General features: G+C 40.4%; 1 protein-coding gene across 1 annotated transcript in view; it reads right to left on the minus strand.

Moving 5' to 3' along the window:
- wdr11 (WD repeat domain 11) overlaps positions 1–12181 on the minus strand; it is a 158162-nt gene that overhangs the window by 63297 nt on the left and 82684 nt on the right. Inside the window, exon 11 of the mRNA XM_062994980.1 lies at positions 8030–8114. Within this exon, the coding sequence (XP_062851050.1) occupies positions 8030–8114 (85 nt within the window). The remainder of the gene's footprint in view (positions 1–8029; positions 8115–12181) is intronic.

Genomic DNA, 12181 nt, shown 5'->3' on the forward strand with positions numbered 1-12181 from the left:
GCTGCCTGACAATGAAGGGCAGTGGGGAGAGGGGACACTTGGGCAGTGCATTTATCGCGGCATGTAATGTGTTTTATAGATGCATTGGGCTTTTTCAGCCTTTCAATTCGAAATGTATTAGAACCAGTCACAAATATACTATTGCCGGCCACTGTCTTCTTTACAGTTAATTATAGTATTACAGACTAATTATAGCACACTTATAAAAATTATAAAAATAATAGAGTAAATGTGTATGTATGTGTGTATATCTATTTATATGTGTGTGTATATTTAAAATTATATGTATATGTTTGTGTGTGTATGCAGTGCATTATATTATCGGCTTTACTGAATCTTTTACACAGATTCCCAAAATCGCTTGCGGTGCACTAACTGCGTATTTTGACTACATGTATTGTAATATATTTTGGTCTTTTAGTTATTTTTATATTTTACTTAACGAAAATATTGTCGTGTTTTTACTTTCACTATCGCGGCACTTTACCGCTAGCATTAGCCCCTTGCTACTGTAGAGGGTCGGCTCACCTAGCCGCTGTCCGGTGGGGATGCTGCGGGTCTTTTGCTGTGCGGTGGTGGAGGTGTGGGAATAAAGGCACACGACAGGGTAGAGTCACTTTAACTGTTTAGTCAGGACTTAAGTGAGCGTTACAACACTTTACACTGCCGAGCTCCAGAACCCGAACTTCCATTCTCGAACATCCGGCAAGTCTCATATACAAAACTTAACTTACGGCAGAACGTCCGAACGCACGTTTATAAACCTGGTGCTGCATTCTGATTGGCTGAGCTGAATGTCGCTCACATATCACCGCTACAATATTGTCCCGCCCTTCACTATCTCTGATTGGTTTAGACCATGATATTGGCCTAATGTGTGTCTGTTGCTTTTTTTTTCCCTCGGACGCCTGGTCGCACCGGTGCGACCTGAGATTTTTTTTAGTCGCACCATTGAGAAATTAGGTCGCATGTGCGACCAAATTGGTCGCACTCTAGAGCCCTGCCTTAGCCTAATTCTTGGTTGATGCACTTTTGGCAGCAATTACAGCTTCAAGGCGTCTTGCAAAAGAAGCTACGAGCTTGGTACACTTGTTTCTGGACATTTTTACCCATTCCTCATGGCATATCCGTGCAAGCTCCATCAGGTTGGATGGGGAGCGTCGGTACACAGCCATTTCAGCTCCTTCCAAAGATGTTCGATTGGATTGAGGTCTGGGCTCTGGCTGGGCCACTAAAGGACATTCACAGACTTTCTCCGAAGCCACTCCTTTGTTCTCTTGGCTGTGTGCTTTGGGTAGTTGTCATGTTGGAAGTTAAACCTTCGCCCCAGTCTGAGGTCCAGAGCGCTCTGGAGCAGGTTTTCTTTAAGGATCTCGGTGTGCTAAGCTGCATTCATCTTTCCCTCTATCAGGACTAGTTGCTGAAAAACTAGCTGCTGAAAAACATCATGATGCTGCCACCACCATGCTTCACTGTAGGGATGGCATTAGCCAGGTGATGAAATGTGATGACGTGATGCTTGGTATTCAGGCAAAAAAGTTCAATTTTGGTTTTATCAGACCAGAGAATCTTGTTTCTCATGGTCTGAGAGTCCTCTAGGAGCCTTTTGGCAAACTCCAAGCGGGCTGTCATGTGCCGTCTGGCCACTCTACAATAAAGGCGTGATTTGTGGAGTGCTGCCTGGATGGTTGATCTTCTGATAGGTTCTCCCATCTCCACAAGGAAATGCTAAAGCTCTGTCATAGTGAAACCTCGGGTTCCTGGCCAAAGCCCGTCTTCCCCGATCGCTCAGTTTGGCAGGGTGGCCAGGTCTAGGGAGATTTTTGGTGGTTCCAAACTTCTTTCATTTATGAATGATGGTGGCTACTGTGCTCTTTGAGACCTGTAAAGCTGCAGCAATTTTTCTGTTCCCTTCTCCAGATCTATGCCTTGGCACAATCCTGTTTCTGAGGTCTGCAGATAATTCCTTTGACTCCATGGCTTGGAGTTTGCTCTGATATGCACTGTCAACTGTGGGACCTTATATAGGCAGGTGTTGGCAATCCCCAATCATGTCCAATTAAATTTACCACAGATGGACTCCAATTAAATTGTAGAAACATCTCAAGCAGTATCAGTGAAAACAAATTCACCTTAGCTCACTTTTGGGTGTCATATCAAAGGGTGTGCACACTTGTGTACAAAAGGGGTGAGCAGACTTTTCGGCTTGACTGTATATTTGTAAATATAAACATTTAAAAATAAACTGGCATTGCACTAATCAACATACAACTACCTTTTACTAACTTTAAACAAAAACATATTTTTCTAGCATTTAACTATTTTGTAAAGTTCATTTGCACAAGCTCTGATCCAAGCACTACTACATCCAAAATGTATATTAAACAGTTGTATGTCATTACAATGAGCACTGATTTGAATGTGCTGCAGCTTTAGGTACACTTATCCCTCATTTATATATGATCTCATGCACCCCACTTCATTATTGCTTACATGAAAAACTACTCTAATTTATGAAGGTAAAGCTAATTATGCACACTAAAGATGAAAGTACAACAAAAATCAACTAATTAAATCCAAGAAAAAATAATCATGGCAGAGGTTATGTCCAGGGTGCATTTGTGGCTGAATGTTTTGCCTTTATCTACAAAATAGATTCTAGAGATATGTAACCTTAATTATTATTATTATTGTTATGTTGTCTGACATTCCCCCCCCCCCCTTTTTCTCCCACTTTAGCGTATCCAGTTTCTGGCCGTCAATCATCCTCTCACTAATGCTGGTCCCTGCTCCTAATTGGGGAGGATGAGGCTGCCCCACGCCCCCTCCGACACGTGCACAGCAATCGAACATCTTATCACCTACAATTGATGAGTGCAGTGCAGTACAGTGCTGTGTACGGAGAGCCACACCCTGTACCGCACTTCTTTCCCATCTCCATGCAGGCGCCACCAACCAGCCAGCAGAGGTCGTAATCGCACTAGTCTGAGAGAGAGTCCCCCTCCGGCTTAATTCCGCCCCTATCTGAACAACAAGCCAATTGTTGTTCATGTGGCCGCTCAGCCTCAGCCAGAAGACAGAGCCGAGATTCGATACGATGTATTCGAGATCTCAGCTCTGGTGAACAGTGTGTGTTTTTACACCTGAGCGGCTCTTGCCTGACATTTTGACTACACATTTCACAATATAAAAATTGCTATTTTAACTGGATTTTTGATGCATTTGAAAAGCATTTTTGATGCATAGTTTAAGATTTAAGACACTACAATATTACAGTGCAACATATCAATACAGTAATTTAGTTATACTGTTGTTTATTTTTATATGGGGTGTTGAAATACAAACCAATGCACTACATGAGAAAACAACCGACTGAACATAACAGCAGTTTCTAACAGTGAAAGGCCACCACAGTGGGACTTATTTGTTCCAACACTGTTAAGCCAGTCTTAACTCAGTCCATGAGGACTACTACTGCAATGCATGCTCTGGAACAGAACAAGGGACACCCTGAGGAGGAGGACAGAAACTACTGACAGGAGAGACAAACGAGGCAGGATTCCCCTCAAAGGACTGCACAGCTAAACAGAAAAAAAATACAAAGAGCTATGATCTGTGAGGACTCAAACAAATGCATTGACTCAAATAATTTTAATAAAATAGCAATTATATCCATTTAAAACCAAATCCACAGCAGCAGAAGCATGATTCAGTCTTATCATGGGATATTACTTATGATTTCTCTTATAAATACAAAAGTAAAGATTTTAAGCAAATATTATAGTGTCATCCTAATAACAATGTTATTATAACAGCAAACAAATAGACACTTCTTTTTTGCCAAATAAACCAGTGGTCCCCAACCACAGGGTTACTCACTTATTACCAGGCCGCACAGAAAGAATAAATAATTAATTTTTTTCTGTTTTACTGACAATCACACTCTGAAAGATGTTTTAAAAACATTCGTCTTTGCCGCTCAGGTGGTGCAGCGGTAAAAACACCCACTGGAACCAGAGCTGGGAACTCGAATACATCATATCGAATCTCAGCTCTGCCTGCCATCTAAGGCTGAGCAGCCACATTAACAACGAATGGCCTGTTGTTCAGATATGGGCAGGACTAAGCCGGATGGGGTCTCTCTCCCATGACTGGTGCAATTACGATTACGACTGCTGGCTGATTGATGGCGCCTGCACAGAGAAGAGAAAAGAGTGCTCTCAGGGTGTATCTCTCCGTACACAATGCTGAGCTGCACTGCACTCGTCAAAGTGCAGGTGATAAAATGCATACGGCTGCTGCCCGCGTGTCGGAGGGGGCGTGGGTTAGCTTTGTTCTCCTCAATCAGAGCAGGGATGGGCATTGGTGAAAAGGAAGCATGACGCAATCGGGCAATTGGACACGCTAAAAGGGAGAAAAAGGGGAGAAAATGCATTAAAAAAAATTAAAAAAAACGTCTTTTTCTCTTGACACGTTTGACACGTACATACGGAGCCCCTTAGGGGTCACTAAGGAAAAAAATATATATGAAGAGCGTAATCCGTACCCTCGGTTTAGTAATCCGTACCCTCGGTTTAGTAATCCGTACCCTCGGTTTAGTAAACCGTACCCTCAGTTTAGTAATCCGTACCCTCGGTTTAGTAATCCGTACCCTCGGTTTAGTAATCCGTACCCTCGGTTTAGTAAACCGTACCCTCAGTTTAGTAATCCGTACGCACAGATTGTCTGCGCTACAAGTTTTACTGTGCGCCCACACCCCGTTTTACGGTAATACAGTTGCGAAGCATTGAAGAGAATAAAGCATCTTTTTACAGCTGGGGTGATGGGATAGCAAACTTATTAAAAAGTCAAATCAAAATCTTATCAAATGCCACCCCACAATCATAAATAACACGAGTACTTAGCTTGTGATTTGAGAGTATTTTACCTTAGGAATTTAGAATAATAGGATTGCAAACCAACGTAAAGTGAAATGTACAGTATAAATGTCTGAGACTCATAAAGTCAGTAAGTAGAAGTAGGAGTATTCTTTAAGAGTCTGATGGGGTGATTTGATAATAATTTGATTTGCATTTTACTTTACGTTGGTTTGCAATCCTATTATTCTAAATTCCTAGGGTAAAATAGTCTCAAAATCACAAGATGAGTACTAGTGTTATTTATTGATTTATTTATTGTTTATTTATTGTTATTGATTTGACTTTTTAATAAGTTTGCTATCCCATCACCCCAGATTACTACAGTAAAGATGTCTGAAATGTATTCCATTAATAAAAGAGTTAATGCTCTTAAAGAAAAAAGTGGAGTGCTTTGATAATAATTTGAACCTTTCAAATTGGTCTGTAACAATTTGCTTATTTTAGACCTTTCAAATTGGTCTGTAACAAATAAAAAAATATATATATGTGTGTGTGTGTGTGTGTGTGTGTGTGTGTGTGTGATTATATCTAATATATAGTATATTGAGGTGCAAAAAGATGCTTTATCCTCTTCAATGTTTCGCAACTGTATTACCGTAAAACGGGTTTTAGGCGCGCAGTAAAACTTGTAGCGCAGTTAGCGTGACTGCGGACGGACTTTAAACTAAGAGTACAGTTTACAAATCCGTGCGTAGTTTACTAAACCGAGGGTACGGATTACTAAACCGAGGGTACGGATTACTAAACCGAGGGTACGGATTACTAAACCGAGGGTACGGTTTACTAAACCGAGGGTACGGATTTTGTCTTCACATATTTTTTTTCCTTAGTGACCCCTAAGGGGCTCCGTACGTACATATTTCAGTTATGACTTATAATTTTATTTTACATCCCCGCCGGTCCGTGAAATTCTATCTTATTCGAAACCGGTCCATGATGCAAAAAAGGTTGGGGACCGCTGAAATAAACAATGATATAATACATTTCATGACATAATAAATGAAATATGTGTTTTATAATACACCTACATAACCTGTCAGCTGCAAGGTATAAAAAATATACTGTACTAAGTCCACCTGAGGTGGAAATTGGCGGCACGACTCGAATATGAAATGATGTCCTACTGCATTCCAAAAGTTTACCAGCAGAGGGGCATGGAGGTGTAGATGACTGACATGTCAGTTCCTCTTGAGTGACAGTCTGCTGTGCTGCATTGAGCATTAATTTGCTCCAGGTGTAAGTGTTTCTATTTATCATGGTTTCTTGCTCACAAACATGCCAGCACCTTCTGTTGGCAGTCTACTTTTCTCCTGACAATCTGATTACGTTTTAAGTTGGCGTGTAAGCCAGCACATTTTTATTCAAACTTTCTGGAAACTGCTTACTCAATTTTTTTTTGTGGCTGTTTGGGTACAGCTGTACAGTGGGTACAGCTGTACAATGGGTACAGCTTAAGGTTATCAAAAGGTTGCAGGTTCCAATCCTAGCTGTCAAGCAGCCACTGTCTTGAGTACAGTTTAAAAAATAATACTCAGAGGCACAGAGAGAATGAACAGGAATGATTTATAAATAATGTTCTAATGATATAACTGTTGAAACCTCCTGCATCATTATGAGGGTGAAACTGTTGCAATGGTCATTAGGATAATTAGAATAGTATTTAATATGTGTTTGCCTCTGCTCTGCATACAAATTGACTAAGAATTCTTTATCTGACTTTTGTGAAAGAATCCTTGTCTGTTTCCCAAAGTTGCCAGTCATAACGAGAAAAAAGAGACATAGCCTGTGATTTAAAACAAAATATATAAAAAGTAAGAATTAATATAAAACGTCAGCCATAAAATTTAAACCTCACTGTCCATTTTATCAGCTCAACTTACCATATAGAAGAACTTTCACCCTGTTCTTTAAAAGGTAAAAATGCAATAATAGAATAAAAAAAAATGCTGGCTTCGATTCAGTGCAAACACACTGTCTGTTTGACATACTCAACTGGATAAGATTAAAAATCTGAGAAGCTGGCTATAATTATTTTCATGCCATTTTATTTTCAGGTTTTACCACTGCCCTATCCTGGTCAGGGTTGCGGTGGGTCCTGTTTCCCTGGAATCACTGGGTGCAATGTAGTAACACATCCTAAACAGGATGCCGATCCACTGCGAGGCCTCACAGTTTTAGAACAGCATTATATTATTGTTTGTTTGTTTTATTGGGATTTTAACGTCATGTTTTACACTTTGGTTGCATTCATGACAGGAACGGTAGTTACTCATTACACAAGGTTCTTCAGTTCACATGGTTATATCGAACACAGTCCTGGACAATTTAGTATCTCCAATTCATCTCACTTGCATGTCTTTGGACTGTGGGAGGAACCCGGAGCTCCCGGAGGAAACCCACGCAGACACAGGAATAACATGCAAACTCCACACAGAAAGGACCCAGACCGCCCCACCTGGGGATCAAACCCAGGAGCTGTGAGGCAACAGTGCTACCCACCAAGTCACCGTGCCGCCCCAGAATGTATTAACAGTACTGGTACTGTCATAACAAGTTATGACAATTGCTAAGAAGTTACATTTTATGCCGCTCATACATTACATTTAATGTAAGCTGGCACAACAATTTCCAGTGCAGATGTTATAACACTGCTCTAATACCTGAAACAACCGTTCTGACCATGTGGCATGACAGCTTTATGACATGCATATTTCAGCGTTATGAAGACAGCAACAATAATATCAGAAAGACTGTTTACCTGTCACCCTTTGCCTAAATCTTTGCTGTAGACATTCCCCAATAAAGTGTGTGAGACTGGGATTCGGTATCTCCTAAAACAAGTACAGCTTGTTTTGGGCTAAATCAAATGAGTAGGACTAAATCAAATTTTGCTGTGTCTGAACCAGGACCAGGGCTAAGGATGAGCACCATCTGTTGGCTAACTGTTCATTTAAGTAATTCTTTGTTTGTATGTTTGCCCTCCCTGTATCTGTTTCTTCTGTCATTTTGTCAAGCATGGAAAGTCTAAAACCACACACACATGATGTAACACAAAAATACCTAGTGTAACTAATGTAAATATTCCAATAATAAATGAAGCTCCTCCTCACCTGACTTCACATGAATGCACGCTGAGTTCTTTGTGCAGGAGACCACTGGTCAGGTTATACACCAGCACCGAGCCATTACTCGAACCTGACGGAGACACACACAATAACACCCTTGTTCAATCAATTCCCATCATCTAAATGTCAGCCTGAGTTCTGACCTTTTGGGCAATGAAGCGAGAGAGCAAATTTCACACAGTGGCTCTTAAATATCAGAACCCATCAATATATGAAAAACATTTTCACTGAGCATACACGTACAGCATGAGTATTACTTTTTTTTATTATTATTATAACATTATTATCAACACTGAATTCCAAATTCAGAAAAATCACTACTTTAATATTACATATATTTATTTTTAAAGCACATTTTAAAGTAGGTAAAGGTTTTAGATTGATTTATAAAGGTGAGCATTGTGTCAAATAAAAATGGTCAAATTATTTTACCAATTCACTAAATAAAAAAAAACTGACATATACTAAATTTACTGACAAATTATTGGACTGGTTTTCAATGACTTTATAAAGTCAGGTAAACAAATCAGCCAGGTAACATCATTTTAACTGTAAAATTCAGTGGTGGTAACTACAGTGGTGAAGTGGTGAGTGCCTCAAAGTAAAGCACCACATTTTATCCTACCAATCTATCACCAGGCTCAGCAATCTCCCCCCTCATACATAGCTGTGTACACGCCTGGTGTATTCGAACCCAGATCTCAGCAGTTGTGGGCTAGTGCAATAGACTGCTGCCCAACCCAAGCGCCCTTCGAGAAACAAATATTTTCTATAAAATATATAACGAAACAAATTAACAGTACGAAGAGGGGCTGGAAAAGAGGATCAGGGGTGCTTATAAAGTGCGGCCTCAAGTGCAGTGAGTAATGCTTAATAGAGGCAGGAAACAATGTGTAGATGTTTCCTCACCCGCAAGCCGAAATGGAAAGCCGCAAGCCGAAATGGACGTAGCAGGTCTTTAAAATGACATATTATTTGGATTTTAGCAGCAGGGACTGACAGTCTTTCAGGATTGATTAAAAAATTGGTCCACAAAACATTGAAATCTAGGATAAAAAATCTGTTCCCCTCTAGCAATGACATAAAATAAGGAAAATTAATTTCCTTCAGTAGCCCACAGTGACTCCTGATATTAAATCCTTTAAATAGCTGTGGTGAGAACATGAAATTCCTCCACACCACCAACTAACCAAAAAAAACATTAAAAATTTGGTAAAAATGTGCTAGACCTATGACTATGGATGCAACTGCTCTTTTTTTTGCAAATAAATTATTCCCAAGTTCACAAGTATCATAGTACGTTTATTGGGACTGTTGTTTATTGGGATCTCTCAGCTTTAAAATGAGATACAATATGATTTAACAGTTAATTGACACATATGACACTGTACATGCTTTATGTCGGCATAGACTTACAGATGCAAGAAAAAGCTCCTACTTAAAAAGTCATGTAAAGCTTAACAAAAGTTTGTTAATTGGGCTACTTGGCTACAATGAGGAGAAAATGTTTGGCTATAAACCAACTGTACGATTTACCAAAGCTGCATGGTAAAGTTAAGATTCAAACCCACAACCTTTTATTTGATAGCCCAAAGCTCTACACACTAGACTACCACTCTTGTCACACTGCTCTGTTGTCTGCACCGCTATAATCATGCCCTTTGGCCTCAAGAACGCCAGCGCCACTTTTCAGCGGTTGATGAAAGAGGGAAAGTTGAATGAGAAAATGTGCATTACATATACTGATGATAATAATGTCTTTTTCAGACCCCAGCAAAGCATCTTCAACACTTTACATCAAGCTCAGTTGACTCTCAACATAAAGAAATGCTATTTGTTCCTAATGCAGCTGATCCTCCTGGGACATGTGGTGTGTGTGTGAGGGGGGGGGGGGGGGGTTAAACTTAAAAAGAGCCTCACAGTAAAGATAAACCGGAGCAGCGCGCGCGCGCGCGTGTGTGTGTTTGTGCCTTTAGAAGAGACGCTTTGTTCACAGTATCGCTATAAGTGATTCATTGATTCATGAGTTGATTCGTTTTTATGTGAAGCGTAAGTTTCTCTTCTCAGTTATCTCTCCGTGTTTACTGTTATTAATTAAATGTCGTGGTTTTAAATGAACACCAGCTACTACAGAACATTTTGTGTGACTCTCTTACATTAAAAAGCTTAATTAAAAAGCTTAATTAAACTGCTATTACCACAGATCTGTAACCGAGTCAGACTCGTTCCGTCTAAGGAGCTAAAAGTTTTCTAAACGTTCAGCAGATGATCCTGAACTAACGAATTTGGTAATGAATAAACTTTTGCCTCGGATTGGCTCTGTAACGTCTTCTGTTCTCATCTACATCACAAGTAAGAACCGCTTACGATTTACCAAAGTGAACCAGGAGTTTATATAACGTGCTGATAGAATCGACTCAGATGTGACCGGGTTGAATTATCTTTTTAAAGTAAATATTACAATCAGCAAAATTACATCGTAAGAGCTTTCACGATGGTTTCTGTACGACTGTTGATGAATGCTGATGTGATGGTTGGTGCTTCGTAGCTCAAAGTCTGGATCAATCCACTGAGCTGTTAACTTAACATGGTCTTTATATATCACACGATCGGATCGGCTACTTTTAGGAAATATCGCCGATCGCCGATAGCATATTTTGATTAAAAATCGGCCGATACCGATTCGTAGCCGATCGATCGTCCCATCTCTAATATAAATTTAGAAACATATACTGTATATATACACTGATCAGGCATAACATTAAAACCACCTCCTTGTTTCTACACTCACTGTCCATTTTATCAGCTTCACTTACCATATAGAAGCACTTTGTAGTCTACAATTACTGACTGTAGTCAATCTGTTTCTCTACATACCTTTGTAGCCTGCTTTAACCCTGTTTTTTAATGGTCAGGGCCACCACAAGCCCATTACAGAGCAGGTATTATTTAGGTGGTGGATGATTCTCAGCACTGCAGTGACAATGACATGGTGGTGGTGTGTTAGTGTGTGTTGTGCTGGTTCGGGTGGATCAGACACAGCAGCGCTGCTGGAGGTTTTAAATACTGTGTCCACTCACTGTCCACTCTATTAGACACTTCTACCTAGTTGGTCCACCTTGTAGATGTAAAGTCAGAGACGATCGCTCATCTATTGCTGCTGTTTGAGTTGGTCATCTCCTAGACCTTCATCAGTGGACACAGGACGCTGCCTACAGGGCGCTGTTGGCTGGATATATTTATGGTTGGTGGACTATTCTTAGTCCAGCAGTGACAGTAATGTGTTTAAAAACTCCAGCAGCATTGCTGTGTCTTATCCACTCATACCTGCACAACACACACTAACACATCACCACCATGTCAGTGTCACTTCAGCGCTGAGAATGATCCACCACCTAAATAATACCTACACTGTAGTGGTCCTGGGAGAGTCCTGACCATTGAAGAACAGCATGAAAGGGGGCTAACAAAGTATGTAGAGAAACAGATGGACTACAGTCAGTAATTGTAGAACTACAAAGTGCTCCTATATGGTAAGTGGAGCTGATAAAATGGACAGTGAGTGTAGAAACAAGGAGGTGGTTTTAATGTTAGGGCAAAGCATTAGGACCATTTGCTAGATATGCTGTGAAAACAGTTCTGACCCACCAAAACATAGCCTCCGCAAAACATTTGAAGGAGTCCTGTGGTATCTGGTACCAGAACATTGCCAGCAGATCCTTCAACTTCTGTATTCAGGGACCATCTCTTCCATTCAAAACATCATTTTATTGCTTAAATATCCGGTTCCAATGCCTGCATGGTCATTGTCGGTACTTTCGATGATTGACAGGAGTTAGCACAGGCACTGGCCCGCATCAATACAACCCCTATACACAGAAGGGTTCAATGCATTGTGTTTTGACAGATTCACCTCATCAACAGTATTATAATTATTGTTGGCCTTCTGGAAAACACCTGACCCCTTATGAAGACCCAGCTTTCATACGCTGGGCTTTACATTGGCTCTACAAGTGTGTGTGTATGTGTTTATCTCTGTCTTTAATGAGCCTTGGAATAGCAATTTCAGCCATGGCTGCTTTATTCAAGTCAATGTTTCTCCCCCATGCACACAACGTGTATGATCGATTACAGACA

This window comes from Trichomycterus rosablanca, chromosome 5 (assembly GCF_030014385.1).
Source record: "Trichomycterus rosablanca isolate fTriRos1 chromosome 5, fTriRos1.hap1, whole genome shotgun sequence".
NCBI classification, from domain to species: domain Eukaryota; kingdom Metazoa; phylum Chordata; class Actinopteri; order Siluriformes; family Trichomycteridae; genus Trichomycterus; species Trichomycterus rosablanca.